Genomic DNA, 15,534 nt, shown 5'->3' on the forward strand with positions numbered 1-15,534 from the left:
CGCCTATTACAACTTGTTTTTTGTTTTTTTTTGAAGACATTGATTGTAATCACGGACTCGCCACTCAACTCACTGTTTGTTTCTGCCTTCCCTCCTCCTCCTCGTCTGTAGTCTTGCCAGCCCTGGTGGACCGGCTGGGCGATGGGAAGGACCAGGTCAGGGAAAACAGCCAGGCTCTCATCCTTCGCTGCATGGAACAGGCTGCCTCGCCCATGGTGAGAGAGAGAGACAGCCTGGTCACAGAGGACGCAGCCTCAGTGCACCTCCTAAATCTTTTGGATTCACACACACACACACACACACACACACACACACACACACACACACACACACACACACACACACATACACACGCGCACCGATATGCAAGCATCATCTCTGGCAGATCACTGCTGTTTGGTTACATAACTCAAACCTCTAGTTGTATATATTGTGTGTGTGTGTGTGTATATATATATATATATATATATATATATATATATATATATATATATATATATATATATATATATATATATATATATATGTATATGTGTATATATATATATATATATATATATATATATATATATATATATACATATATATATATGTGTATATATATATATGTGTATATATATATATATATATATGTATATATATATATATATTATAACATTAGTATTAAATTGAGAATTGAGTATTGTAAATATTTTGGATGCATAAATACATAAATATCACCTACATACCGATATACTGAATAAAGCCCGGAAGCAAATATCAACGGTAATCAGCTTAAGCTGAACCTGAAGGATGCTCAATGTTCCAGGCTCCCTCTTATGGATATCACACGTATTGCGCAAGGTCCATCTCCCACGCTGCTTTGTGCTGAGAAACATGCGGCCCCTCCACCCCCTCCCCCCTCCTGGTTTGAAATCTCCACAGATCTTAAACCTTCTGTTTCAGCTGTAATCAGCTCAGACCCTCCATGATCTGTCTGGCTGAAACATGCCTGCAGACCTTTATCCCCACCCAACACACTGTCTTTCTCGCTGTTCTTCTTCAATTTTTTTTAGTTTTTTTTTTTTTTTGACTCATAATCGACTTCTCCTCGTTTGTCCAGTACGTTTGGGAAAGACTACTGACTGGTTTCAAACACAAGAACTTCCGCAGCCGCGAAGGACTGTGCCTCTGTCTCAGCGCCACGCTCAGCACGTAAGTCGCCCACTTGACTTCAGATATTTAGTTTATTTCTGGTGTAAATCATAGCCAAAGATCTCCTAAATGTTGTTTTCAATCTGTTGTGCATTACCCAATGAGTTCCCCCTGTGCATTGATAGAATCCCAACAGAACAATCTCAAAGTTTGCAACACTTATCCTCTGTTTAAACCATAAATCGTAGCTTTATTCAATCTCTGCAGGCCATGTGATCATTGTTGTTCTCCCCCTCCCCTCCCCCCCTTCTGTTGTCTTTGCGTCACGGAGCACAGTCTGTTTCTTTAGGTTTAATCTTCTTAACTATATGTGCACGACTGAATGGGTGGCACACACGCACGCTGCACACTGTGGCAAGACGCCTGTCATGTGACACGCACGGCCCTCGATAACATGGTTTTTGAGACGGTGCATCACCCCGAGGCCTGGAGCTGTCGCTGCTGATGGAGCAGCAGCAGCAGCAGCAGCAGCAGCAGCAGCAGCAGCAGCAGCAGCAGCAGCTTTTAACAAGACGCATGAAGCTGCTGCCGGCATTTCTCAAAAAAAAAAAACTACACACAAACACATTTTAAGAAGTCTTCAAGTGAAGAATCACTCGCTGGCTTTACTTTATGGCTCATCCTTTACTGTTGAACTCAATGACGACGAGGCCGCTGCAGGAAAACAAGCCCGGCCTGCTTTTGAACGCCGGCGCCGCTTTTAGCGCCTTTTTGTTAATGGAAAGTGACGCGTTTGTGCTAAATGCTAAAAGTGTCCACTGACAGCCAATGAAGACACTCACTTGGCACGCAGGGCAATCTGTGCAACGCCCAGTCAATGTGTTTTTGTATTTAGCGTGCGTTCCGGCTCCGAGCACGCTGAGACATCCAATAATAATCTACACAACTGCATGCAGGGTGAAGCTCCAGGATTCGTTCCTGGCAAGATCACATGACCAATCTTTGTCTTTCCTCCTTTGCCACTGCTCAGGTACGGAACCCAGACACTCAGCCTGAGTAAAATAGTCCCACATCTGTGCTCTGTGACAGGAGACCAGAACCCACAGGTAAGAAGAGCGTTCAACTGGAGGAGTCTCAGGACCCATGTTTTTTCCCTCATCAACCTGAAAACAGAACAAAAATAAAACATTAAATATAAAATCCTGAACTGTTTCTTTGAGGTTATCCCAACAAGAATCGCCAAAATTAAAAACAAAAATGCCTTTGAAAAGAATAGAGAAACTGCCCCAAACAGAACCCACTTTGGGGCCGCGACCCACCCGTTGAGTAACGCTGGTCTCTGAACCACCGCGGGCTCAGTGGTGGCGGTGGCGGTGGTGTCCCGCAGCCCGTGGTTAGTGTCTCAACATGTCCAAGCAGCTGCGTCACCGCCTCGCTGCTATTAGTGAGGACGGAAACGGGACCCGTGGTTGCTGTTAAAATTAAACACCAGTTCCCAACTGTTGTCCCCCCACCACGCTGGGAGCTTAGTGTGTGTGTGTGAGTGTGTGTGTGTGTGTGTGTGAGAGAGAGAGAGAGATGAGCCCGTGCTGTGTGTGTCCTGACCTCCCGCCGAGCTGCACCCCGAAGCTGAAATCTGCTCCTGTCCTCCACCCAGCGATTATCTGCCCACACGCTGTCACAGCCAATCACCGTCCTCGACAGCCCCTCCCCACACACACACACACACACACACACACACACACAAAACCTACCTACCAACCAACCAACCAGCCGCTACCACCATTACCCTCGATTGCAGGGGAGACCATTTAACTGCCTCCCATTATCCAATCACAGCGGCGCTCACGAATCCAACCACTCCTCCTCGGGCTTCTGTTTTATTTTTGTGTCTTCCTGTCCATGGGATGCACTTGAGCAAAGAGGTTTTAGTGATTTCATTGGGGTATATATTTGCGTTAAAAAATGACAAATTCAAATGAGAAAATTTGCCTGCATGCTGCAATAAAATGTGTCACTGTGCAGGTACGCGAGGCCTCCATACACGCACTGGTGGACGTCTACCGCCATGTTGGGGAGCGAGTCAGAGCCGACCTGGCCAAACGGGGACTTCCTGCTGCAAGGTGAGTGTGTGTGTGTGTGTGTGTGTGTGTGTGTGTGTGTGTGTGTGTGTGTGTGTGTGTGTGTGTGTGTGTGTGTGCGCGTGTCTGCGTGCGCGTGTCTGCGTGTGTGTGTGTGCGTGTGTGTGTGTGTGTGTGTGTCCATGCACATGCTGCAGGGAGGTGAGCTTTGCAGGGGGGCGTGGAGGAGGGTCGTGCTCGTGCTCGTGCTGGTGCCCGTCACCGTCCCAGGCCACGCCATGCACCAGTCTGCCCTTCACACACACACACACACACACAGAGACGCTGTTATTTCCAGCACAATGCGGAGTGACTGGAAAGTGGGGGGTGGGGACAGGGTGGGCGGGGGGGATGCCACAAAAGCGTTGGGCTGGGGTTGGAGAGAGAGAGAGAGAGAGAAATTTAAGGAAGAGCGAGCGAGCGAGTGTGTGTGTGTGTGTGTGTGTGTGTGTGTGTCATCAGAACAGGGAGACTTTTGAGCAGCTTCATGGTTTTCCTCGGTTGCCGTGGCAGCCAGCTTTGTGTGCCAAGTGCTTCCTTGTGAGTCCCGTGTCTGTGTTGTGCGTTGTGCATACCGAGTCCACCGTCCGTCCGTCCGTCCGTCTCTCCAGCGGCTGAACTCGCCGTCTGTCAGGCCGCTGAGCGTCTCCTTTGCCTTTTAAAAACCGCAAAACAGCCAAATTGGTTCGACCGATTTGCAGCAAATTTATGTTTCAGGGAGTTCGGAATGCTGATAAACTTTTCAACATTTTGAGCCTTTAAAAAAAAAAAACCAAAACACACAGATGCTGCATCCTATTAATGCAATGTCCATCCACCTTCTATTATTTCTAACCTTAAAGCGTGGCTACTACTTCCCCCAAACGTCTGCAGTGTTGCTGACCGTTTTCAGCCACTCAGACAAACAAGGTCTTCCCTTTCAAGATGGGTCCGGGATAAAAAAACACACTTTTGTTTATCAGCCGAAAGGGCTGAATCAGCTGAAAGCGCGTGCTGCGTCGTCCGAGAGTGTAAACAGTCGGCCGTGAGGGCAAAAAAAACATGGAATTAAAAAATGTGAAGGGGGAGGGACGGGAGTGGGAATGAGAGCTGGGGAGGGCAGGGAAGGAGGGGGGAGGAGCTGCAGCCTCGCTGTCTGTCTACCACCAGAGATATGGCCCCTCCCCCTATGATGGGAGCAAGCGTGTGCGTGTGTCTCAACATGGGCAGGGGAGGTTATGTAAAGGGTAACTGAATCTCCTCACTGCTTGTCATATTAGCCTCTGTCTTTCACACACACACACACACACACACACACACACACACACACACACACACACACACACACACACACACCCTGCTGATAAAAATCCCCACCACCACAAACAGTTAACTCATACACAGACTGCGCATGTGTGTGTGTGTGTGTGTGTGTCAGGGTAGGTGGTTCTCAGCCCGTTGCACACTGTGGTCTCTCACTCCTCCCCCCTCCCTCGCTCCCTCGCTCCCTCGCTGCCTGCCTGGCTCCATCCCTCCCTCCCTCCCTCCCTCCTTCCCTCCACTCGTCTTGCTGCCTTCCCTCGGAGCCACTGCACCATGTTGGATACAAAGAGGCTGAGGGAAGCCAGGGACCCCAGTGTGTCACTCGCATGACCAGCTCGCGTAACGTCGTGTGGAAAATAACAGAGTTGGACCAGATCCGGCGCTGCTGAACAGGAGGAAGCTAATTAGGATGCTAATTGTGTGTGTGTTTGTGTGAGGCGTGTGAGTGGAGGGGGGGGGTTCCACGTGAAAATGCTGCACGGCTGCTGCGATGCTAATGGTCACGAGCTGCTCGACCGTCCGCTAGTTCCTCCTCTACAAATGGTGCGTATGGCTGCTGCTCTCGTGCGCCGATGTTCCAACGTCGTGTTCGATTGTGCACAAGCATGGCTGTGTCGTCTGTGTTGTTGTCGGCGGGCGGCTGTGTGTCAGCGCCGACTGCTGCTGCTGCTGCTGCTGAGCCACGCAGGAAACAATTGATTTGTTTAATTGATGCACATTTGTTTGGATTTTATTTTCCCATCGTGTGATTGGCTTCAGCTTCAGAACCGGTTTCACATTAGGTGTGATTGTGCTCTTCATGCGTGCAGCTGGCGAGACACACCCACCTGCCCACAGACAGACAGACAGACAGACAGACAGGCGGGTGGCCGATGCTGTCCTGTCCACATGTTGCAGCTGATGATCAGGATTTTACAGCATCTTGTTGGATGGGGTCAAAACTCTTGGCAGCTCCTCCACAGCCATCTGTGTGCGCGTGTGTGTGCATGTGTCTGTGTGTGAGTCTGTGCGTGGCTGTGTGCAAGCGCGCGTCTGCATTGTCATGTGTGCTCCTGTCAACGAGGTTGATTGTGTATTGTCTTTCTGCTGGCCGCCCGCCCTGGCTGACGTGTATTTGTAGACACTGCAATTGATAATTATTATTATTTGTATTATTTTATTTTATTTAATAAAGAGGGACAATGTAAATGAATGGACATTTTTTTATTTAAAAAAAAAAAAAGAAAATGTAAATGTACCCAATTCTACCGTTAAGCTAATTTGCCCCTGTGGGATCAATAGAAATACACATTACAATGTCTGACATGCAACATGCCACTATTCAATTACAGTACAATGGAAGAAAATCAATTACTGACAGTAGACACAACCCTGTAGACCCCAATTCAACCAGAGGGACCAGATATTTAAGTGTGAGTGTAGAAGTGCTTTAGTGTTGTGTGTCATGTATATAACCTCACGTCTCTCCCTCTCTCTCCCTCTCTCTCTCTCTCTCTCCCTCTCTCTCCAGGTTACAGACGTTGTTTGCTCGTTTTGATGAGGCCTTGAATTCAGGAAACATGGCTCTCAGCCCGAGTCACGGTCAGTCTCCTCCCCTTTTCTTCTCTTCCCCCGCCCCCATTTTCAACAGCGACGCTCCACTTTTGTTTATTTGTGTTTTATTTCTTTAAAGTGTGTGTGTGTGTGTGTGTGTGTGTGTGTGTGTGTGTCTGTCTGTGTCTGTGTCTGTGTGTGTGTGTGTGTGTGTGTGTGTGTTCTTGTAATTGAGTAGTTTGTTGAGTAGTTTGTTGCCATAAGCTACTATAAGAGGACCTAACAGGATTAATGGTTTAGTGTGTGTGTGTGTGTGTGTGTGTGTGTGTGTGTGTGTGTGTGTGTGTGTGTGTGTGTGTGTGTGTGTGTGTGACACCGAGGCTCTCTCTGCCAGCTGACCCTGCGAGCTTGAATTATGAAACTTTTCCGTGAGGCTCTGGACGCCAGCGTCTCTCAATCCTGAGCAGTGCTGAGCTCTCCAGATGTCCTGTGAAGAGCACGTTTAGCCCTCTGTTTACAGTCTCCTGCGTCGCAGACAGGTTGCTATACTGTTTTTTTTTTGTACAATATATCAACTTTTCCCCACGAAGGGGTTGTTAGATTTTGCCTCAGCATGCAGAAGAAGACGGAGTGGCTGTTGCTGTTGCACTGTTGTTTACACGTCACTGTGACTCTTTAGCCAATCAGGCTGCTCTGGTCTAATGGCTTCTGATGCGCGTCTCTCTGAGCCCAGTTTGTGATCTCAGTCAGCAGGTTCACTTTGTGTTGTTGTTGTTGTTGTGTAGTGCTGTTTGTGTCTGGAGGGGTGAGGAAGGGTGGGATGGGGGGCATCCATCCATCCATCACTGTCTGTGGGCGTCTCGCCTGGACAGCTCAGCTGCTGCAGTCTGTTAATGTCAGCAGAAGGACAGACGGGGGGGAGGAGGAGGAGCCGCCGAGGGGGCGTGGCCTGGGTGGGCTACAGGGGGCTACAGGGGCACCTCGGGGTGCTGGAGCCAACTCATGTTTACAGCTCCATGACTTGGTGTTTTGGTGTTAATGTTGCTTAATTAGATCCACGGCTTCCTTAACCCGAGGCTCAGTGAAAGTTCAGCTGGCCTGCTGCCTCTCTGGCTCCACCTCTGAGCCGCTCTCTCATCTGCTTCCTGGCTTCTGGGACTTGGACCAGCACAGACAAATTTGATTCATATAGTCATTCAATTGCTCAGATTTATTGGTATTGGTACATATCAGTTTAGCCCTTTACAATAACTTGAAAGGTTCACAAAGTGCTTTACAGCAAAGCCAAGGCAACACGTAAAACAAAACCGAAGCTCCACGACCCCTTGAATTACGCAAAAACCTAAATATCGCAATAGAAAACTGGTAATGGAAACGCGTAGACTTTAAAAACTTCCCAAATATGGCTAAAAGCTTTTCAAGCTCTCGCGAGGTTGTTTTTTAGAAGTATTGATATAGAATTTTAGAAATATCGCTTTTATTTTGCGAAAAAAACTGTCACGGAAACGCACCCATAGAGACTCAATAGGAAACTGCTGTGGTGCTGCAGGTTATCATAGCCATAAAGAAACACTAAACTACTCGGTTGAGTATTAATTCAAAGCACACACAGGTGTTGTGTCTTGATGGTTACAAATTGCAAAAACAAAATTGAAGTCTTCAAATGTGGATTTTTTTTCTTATTTTTTTTCCTGAATGATTCAGCTGTCAACTGAAATGATCCAAAGGTTCGGGGTTTTTTTTTCAGTCGACATCACAACAGTACAGTAGTACAGTACAAGCTACGCATTGACATTGTCTGACGCAGGAATGACGCTGTTGTCATGCACAGTGTTGAATCAAATTTGAACACCTGAACTCTTTTTGACACCTGAATGAGCCCGTATTTACCACTGAATCGTCCTGACGTCCTCCTGAGGTCTGAGCCAGGGCACAGAGGACGCAGCCTGAGTGCACCTCCTAAATCTTTTAGGTTCACACACACACACACACACAGCAGCAGAGTCGCTCCTCCATGCCCTTGTCCTTCCCTGTCCCAGGTCGGCTCTCCGCCTACTGGACTCTAAAGGGTTTAAAGCAGCTGTTGCTGAGAGAGAGGGAGAGAGAGAGAGAGAGAGAGAGAGAGGAAGGGAGGTAGAGAAGGAAGGAACCAGGGCCGAGGTGGAGAGAGAGAGGGGGAGGGAGGTAGGGAGGGAGGGAGGGAGGGAGAGGAGGACATGAGATCTGTGGCAGTAGGCGAGTCGCAGAGCCGTGCCTATCACTGCCTCGCCGCCATTCATCATGACAGAGACAAAGAGCGTCTGAGCGAGTGAGAGAGGAGAAACAAAGCGACGGAAGAAGAAGAAAAAAAGAGGAGGAGGAGAAAAAAGATAAGGCAATAGGAAGTTCTATCTGGAGGTGGAGTTGGAGGTGGAGCTGGAGGTGGAGCTGTCGTTGGCGTTAGCATCACGGCCCCTCAGACGCTGCAAAGGAGCATCGCTGTGTTCGTTTTTGTTTTGTTTTTTTTGTTTTTTTTTTATCCACAACCCACTGCAACCATGACTGTCGGGGATCATGGTGCTGGTAAGTGTGTGTGTGTGTGTGTGTGAGTGCGTTTGCGTTTAATCTCATCTGGCTCTGAGACAAAGGCTTGTCAGCATATGGTTTTAAATTGAAATCAGCTTAAACTGCGAGCACTTTTACCCCAACTGCTCTGGCTTAGTGACTGGCTGCATCTGCATGTGTTGTGTTTGTGTGCGTGCGCGTGTGTGCGCACGCGCGTTGTTGGTGTCTAAGAAGCAAAACTAGGTCCTTCAAGGTTCTGTTTGATATTTTCTGCCTAAATATAAAGCAGACGCAGCAGACACACACGACTCATCGTTCCAGCCTGGCTCTGCTTCCCTCTGGTTGTGTTTTTTTATTGGTCATTAAATTCGTATTAAAAATCGTCCCTCGGCAAGATGGAGATGTTTTTTCTTGCTTTCCTGACATGCAGCCGGGGGCCCGACTCGCACTCCAGGAGGTCGCTCGCTGGCTCAAACTTTCCGTGCAGAAAAGCCCTCAGTGGATCTTCTGCGCTCGCATCGCATTCCTTCTTGTTATTGTTCTTCAGAGATATTTCAAATGAAAAAATAAAATAAAAAATAAATAAACGGCAGTGCTGAGAAAATACCAAGTCACGCTTTCTACTCGTGGAGCTAAAGATTAGTCCCGCTGCTGCCGAGACGCACAAACTCACACAAAGTTTTCCTTTTTTTTAATTTCTTTTTTCATGCCCTGCAAAATGCAGCACTGCAGCAGTCCAGTCTGTCAGGCTCCTGTACGACGCTTTAGTGCGATGATGTCTTCATCTGTGATCAGCTCATTTTACACTCAATTCATTCCGATTCAGATTCAGATTGTGTCATCGTGTCATTCTTTAAATTCTCACTGATTGTGTGCAAAAGTTGCAAAAGTGTTTGTAGCTCCCACGACCCCCCCAACCCCACTCCCACCCCCACCCCCTCCCCATCTGAAGTGCAACCCCTCTGTGGGAATATTTAACACACACACACACACACACACACACACACACACACACACACACAGCCAGCAAGATCCTGGAGATGCTATTTGACCATCAGCATCTTCCATTGCTTGCACTCTTCTTTTTTTTTTACTCTTTTTTTCAGTGTTGACAGGAGCTGACACACACACACACACACACACACACACACACACACATTACCTCCCCCCGTGCTCCTCCTCTCGCAGACACACTCATTCTGCTTCAGTGCATCTGCTGCTGCTGCTGCAAAGGAAACCATGACCCCGTTTCCAGGCTGGGCTGGTTGCCATGGCAAAGCTTTTCCTCTGAATATTATGGTTTATCCCTCTCCCTCAAGTTGGAATTGGGACTCAAATTATACCTGTGTGTGCGTGCGTGCGTGCGTGCGTGCGTGCGTGCGTGCGTGCGTGCGTGCGTGCGTGCGTGCGTGTGTGCGTGTGTGCGTGCATGATTTTACTTAAAGACCTCATTTCCCTGAGTTGTCCTAGAAATGGTGCCTTGTGTCTTCTTGTAGGGAATCCAGGCCTTCAGTCTGAAAGGCTCTTTTTTTTTTTTTATTTCCCTCCCTCTTCTGATGAGTTGCAGCCAACGTTCCCACACATTTTGTGCAAATACACACACGCACGCACACACACTGACTCCTACCTCATTGTTTGATAGTGTCCTGTCCTCCCTCCTTCGTCTTCTCCGATTCTCCCATCAATACTCTCCTCTGCGGCCTGTTGAGTGTCACAGCGCTTCTGGTATTAGTTTATTTTTGTGCGGGACGTTGTGCATGAGTGTGTCTGAACGGCAAATGTGTCACCCGCTGACTCCGTCTGAGGCAGGCCGGGCCAAACACGGGCCGTCTGCGGACTCGCTGCTGATTCCTCAGGAGATATCTGCTGATGTCTGCTCTGGCTGAGCGCCGCGTTGAGATCCTCTGCAGGAGTTGGTGTTTATTTTATATTATTTATTTGCACCATCATTCGGTGACAATACATAGATTAAAAAATAATAATTATACAGAAGGTGCTGGACAGGTAAAAAAAACAAAATGGGCTTATTCTAGGGAACCTTCCAAAAATAAAGACAAAATAAATAAAATAGAATACTCAAAATTCAAACAACAACAAAAACAGCAACAGGAGAATAAGACAAAAACCATAGTGTAAGACAAACAGTATAAAATTAAGAGTGAAAGTGAAATAATATCAATAGTGTGACAATGTTTAAGTGCTTCCAAGCTGCTTTAGGTGTTGAGTGTTGCGTTCATTTATCATATGAACTTCAATGTTTTTGCCTTTGAACTTTAGAGTTTCCATAAAGTATCATGGATTTTCTGATGTGGAAAATGTTTGCCTGCTTTTCTCTCTTTGCGGTTTATTATATTATATTTTGTATATTTTGCTCTTGAAATTGAATAGAAGTTTCGTCATGATTTTTAGTGTAAATAAGTCTCTCATAATCATGTTTTTGAAAAAGACATAAGTTCCGTGAGTTACGGCCAATTACGATTGACCCTGAACTTTGAGTCTTATTTTGTCATAAAAAGATTTTTTTATTAGTCTTAAATGCTTGGTCACACTTTTTTTTCCCTTTGCGTGAAAATGCTTTGTCAAGGGATTTTCCCTCTCTGTCTGTCTGTTTGTCTGTCTGTCTGTCTGTCTGTCTGTATCTGTCTCGCAATGATCTTAAGCCGGTTTTGTCACGGACCAAAGCCGCTGCTGCCACCATGTGGTCACAGCGACGATGTGTTGTTGTGGGTCCACAGATTTGTGTGTGCGGTGCGCGCCCACCATAATCTGGACATCATTTCTGAAATCAAATATCAGGCCGTGTATGTCTGTTCTGCTCCCTTCAGAGCTTCAATGAAACCCAGTTCACCCTCCGATCCACCTGACACACACACACACACACACACGTCGACACACACATGCAGTCGACCAGGCGACACACACCTGTGTGCTGAAGCGTTGGTGTCGTCTCCGAGGGGAAGGTATCTCAGCCTGGAGTTTCCATAGCAACGTCACCTGGTACACGGTGGAGCTGTGCGTGTGTGTGCGCGCGTTCGCATGCACACACATCTACACTTGTTATTTGTATGACGCGGCAACAAAAATGTGGTGGTTTGGTTCAGTGTTGATACTGGAGAATGTCTTAAAAAAAAAAAAAATCCAAAAATTTATCAATAAAGTAAATAATGAACAAATAAATAAAAATACAACTGTTGATTCCTCAATACACACAAACTGTGTTTTGCGCCAAGCCGGCCGGCCGTGTTGGCGTCGTTCTTCATGGTCTCCAGCGTCGTCCTCTCCTCCTCCACCGGTCGTGATCATTAACCAGACTGGTCTGCAGGGGTTGCTACGGCAACAGCGTGCACTCCGGCTGCTCACCCGCCCACACCTCCCTCCCCCTCCTCCCCACTTCACCAGGAGACGGTTATTCCTGTGTGGACGGAGTGGACAAAAGCCCAAGATGCAAATCAAAGCCATAAAGGAAGCTTGATTTGCGACTGAACGTGGTTAACGGAGCCGAGGGAGGCGATTGGAAAGCGTTTAAACACAATCATTTCTCTGCTTGGCCTTGCATTTAGCAAGCACAGACACCACCAAGTAGAGCCCACTCACTCACACACACACACACACACACACACACTCACACACACTGACTAGTGTGTTTATTTGGGATTATTAGGAGGCAGTGCTGCTTGTTGTCATCACTGATGCTAAGCGGCAAAATCTTATCTTTGAAATATTGGTGTTTGCAGTCAGCCTCAACCAGCTGCAATGTCGTCCGGTCAGTGTTGTTGGTTGTAGCTCAGGAGGTAGAGCGGGTTGTCCAATGACTAAAAGGTTGGCAGTTCAAATCCCACTCCATCCCAGTCTGGCGCCGTGTCCATTGGGCAAGGCACCTAGCCCACATTGTTGGGTTGCTGGTGTTCGGAGAGGCCGTTTGGCTCTGATTGGCTGCCACGCTTCTGTCAGTCTGCCCCAAGACAGCTGTGGCTACACACGTGTCTTACCACCACCACCACCACCACCGGTGTGAATGAATAATGGGTTCAATGTAAAGCGCTTTGGGTGCCTTGAAAAGCGCTCTATAAATCCAATCCATTATCATTATCATTATTATTATTATTATTGGTTGCCTGCACATCTACTGCAGAAACTCAACAAAACTCTTGCTTTTTTTTTTTTTTCCAAATGTGATCGTAATGATATAATAATACATGACAATGGCAGCACAGCAACACAACACACTGCACTGGCTGTTGGAAAGGCAGTGGCAGTGTCATGGCCTGGGATGGAGGGGCGTGGCCTCCTCCAACTCCTCCCCCGTGTCCCCACCTTTGATGGATGGTGCTCCACCGTCCTTTGTTCTGTGGTGTATTTTTAGACGAGTGTGGGACAAATTACAAATCATGTCCATATTATGTATCATCTGAATGTGTATTTGTGAGTGCAAGGGTGAAGGTGTGTGTTTGTGTGTGCGCATGTGTGTGTGTGTGTGTGTGTGTGAGAGAGAGAGAGAGAGAGCTGCTCTGGCAGGGACACAGCAAAAGTCCAGTTAATATTCCTCAAGTGTGTGTGTGTGTGTGTGTGTGTCTCTCTCTCTTTCCCTTTTTCTTTGACACACACACACACCCATAGTCCTGCCTCCGCACTGGCTGCAACACCATGATGTCACCTCTCGCCTGATTGGCTGCGAGGCTGCTGAGGGAAGGAGGAGAGACGGTGGGAGAGGAGGAGAGACCGAGGGAGGGTTGAAACGGAGAGGGAGAATGAAAGAAAATGCCGGCACTTGTTCGGGTCGGAGGGGGTTTTCAGACGGGAGACGCACGTCTGCGTGTGTGTTTGTGCGCGTGCTCGCGCGCGCGCCCGTAGCCCTGTCATGAGGCGGCTGTGAGGTTTATGTGTGCGTCTGTGAGCGTGCGCTTTTGGGGTGACGGCCTGGAGGAGAGGGAGGGGAACTCTCGACGCCACACCTTCCCCGAAGCATGAGACGCATCATCTGCCAGCGCATCTGTGACTGTGAGTGCACAAAAGGACCTGTGTGTGTGTCTGTGTGTGTGTGTGTGTGTGTGTCTGTGTACTGTTTTCTTGCAGTGAGCAACGTGTCACGGTTCAGAATTGAAACGTCTCCCTCTTCATTTGTCTCGGCTGAAATGGACGTGCAAACACTGACACGCACTCACACACACACACCCGTGCTCGTTCTGTATGCTTGTCGGTGCACTGTGCATGTTGACACCGACCGCTTGCGTGTCGCTGGGTGGATGTATGCATTGTGCGAGTGGAGGTGTTGGGTGGTGGCTTTGGCGCATTTCTGCGTGGCGGTTGTCCAAGAGACGTGCGCGCAAACACGCTCTCCTGCCAACACTTGTGTGTGTGTGTGTGTGTGTGCGTGTGCGTGTGCGTGCATGGATACAAGTGTTTCCACTCGGAGAGGAGCGTACTTGTTCTGCTCCCATGTTGTGAGCGTCTCTGGGTTTTGTTGCTGGTCTGATTTGAGGCGCTCAGCTGACGGAGAGACAGCTGGCTGTGATGCTGATGCTCAGCCCGACCCTGTTGTGATTGGCTGCACCCCCCCCCCCACCTGTTTACCCCCGGTGTTGCTATTTTCTGCCACCCCCGCACCCCCTCCGTCGTGTGTCGGTCACTATTATTCAAATGGATTCAGTTAATCCTGACCAGTGTTGCTGCTTTTGGTGGAGTGTGACGTCGTGTGAAATGTCAGGAAATAGACCAGGGGCATGGGCAAGCCACGGCCCGGGGGCCATATGCGGCCCGGTGAGCATTTTAATCTGGCCTGCCAAACTTGAAGAGGTTATGTTAATAGTCAGTAAGTGATAAAATAGCTGTATTTCATCCATTTTCTTCAGTGTTTTAAGAGTTGTTTCAATAAAGAGCTAAATACTGTGGAGCTTCAAAGACACTGATTTGGTTTTAACGCTTTTGTTCATTTTCAATTGACATTAAAGCACATGTTTTCTACACGTCCCATAATAAATATATATATATGAATTTTTCTCCAATGAGGTGGGTCACCAAAACACTCCATCCATCTGCTGCTGCTCCGGCCCCTCTCTCACATTTTAGAGCCCAACGGTGGCCCCACCCCTGATGTGGATTCATCAGATTCAGAATGACCAGGATGCAAGATGTCAGACGAGCCCCTGTGACATTTATGCATCTGCCGTGTTGCTGATTGGGAATATTTGTTTGACCACTTAAATATTGGTGATCATTTCTGATTCATTGACTCCTTTCACTCTTTGCAACTTTATGACTTTGTATGACCTCCACCTGGCTGCTGTGATGATGCTCTGATCGCTAACGCTGTGCTCCGCCCTCCTCCCAGCAGATCGTAGCTTCGAGGACGACGACAGCGTGGACGGGTATCGCTCCTCGTCGGCCCAGGCCGCCTTCAAGGTCCCGAAAGTTCCCAAGAAGCCTGCAGAGTCCTCGGCTGCTCGCAGGCCCAGCGCCACTGGCGGCAAGCTAGGTAGTGCTTCATCAGTTGTTGTTGTTTCTTTGCTTGTTTGTTTTTGCACGGAAGAATGAAAATATCGAGGGGAATAATTTGCAAGTGGATCCTGAAAACATCCTCTTTTTTGGCCCATTTGCGCGTAAATCCGTGTCGAAATAATCTGATGAAGCCGGCCAACCCACTAACCTACTGTCCTCGGAGTCGCTGCCATGTAGGTCACACGTCTCAGCCCTCCTATACCATGTCGCTCCCACCGCCAGTCTTTCACTGGTGGATGCAGAACAGGAACTCTCAGGCTCTGCGGCCTGTTTGAAGAAGCACTGGAAGCCTGGTGTAGGAGGACGTTGCAGCCTCTCTGCTGCTCCTCTCCCGTCACCTTTCCCTCCTGCTGGGGGTGGTTTCGCACCATTTGCTCATATTGATTTTCCTTCTGCCTCTCTCTTT

The 15,534-nt window shown here is 48.2% G+C and overlaps 1 protein-coding gene across 17 annotated transcripts in view; it reads left to right on the top strand.

Annotated features, from left to right (window-relative positions):
- clasp2 (cytoplasmic linker associated protein 2) overlaps positions 1-15,534 on the top strand; it is a 49,803-nt gene that overhangs the window by 9,799 nt on the left and 24,470 nt on the right. For 7 of the 17 annotated variants that reach the window (XM_076016137.1, XM_076016138.1, XM_076016139.1 and 4 more), the window contains exons 3-8: positions 112-215; positions 1,103-1,194; positions 2,165-2,240; positions 3,160-3,257; positions 6,067-6,137; positions 14,965-15,105. In XM_076016137.1, coding sequence (XP_075872252.1) covers positions 112-215; positions 1,103-1,194; positions 2,165-2,240; positions 3,160-3,257; positions 6,067-6,137; positions 14,965-15,105 — 582 coding nt within the window. Of the gene's footprint in view, positions 1-111; positions 216-1,102; positions 1,195-2,164; positions 2,241-3,159; positions 3,258-6,066; positions 6,138-13,437; positions 13,632-14,961; positions 15,106-15,534 lie in introns of those variants that run through there. The other 10 variants (XM_076016131.1, XM_076016132.1, XM_076016133.1 and 7 more) reach the window with 4 other exon arrangements.

Source organism: Nelusetta ayraudi, unplaced genomic scaffold (assembly GCF_046127955.1).
Source record: "Nelusetta ayraudi isolate G7.1 ecotype Tasmania unplaced genomic scaffold, CSIRO-AGI_Nayr_v1 ptg000219l, whole genome shotgun sequence".
Lineage (NCBI taxonomy): Eukaryota > Metazoa > Chordata > Actinopteri > Tetraodontiformes > Monacanthidae > Nelusetta > Nelusetta ayraudi.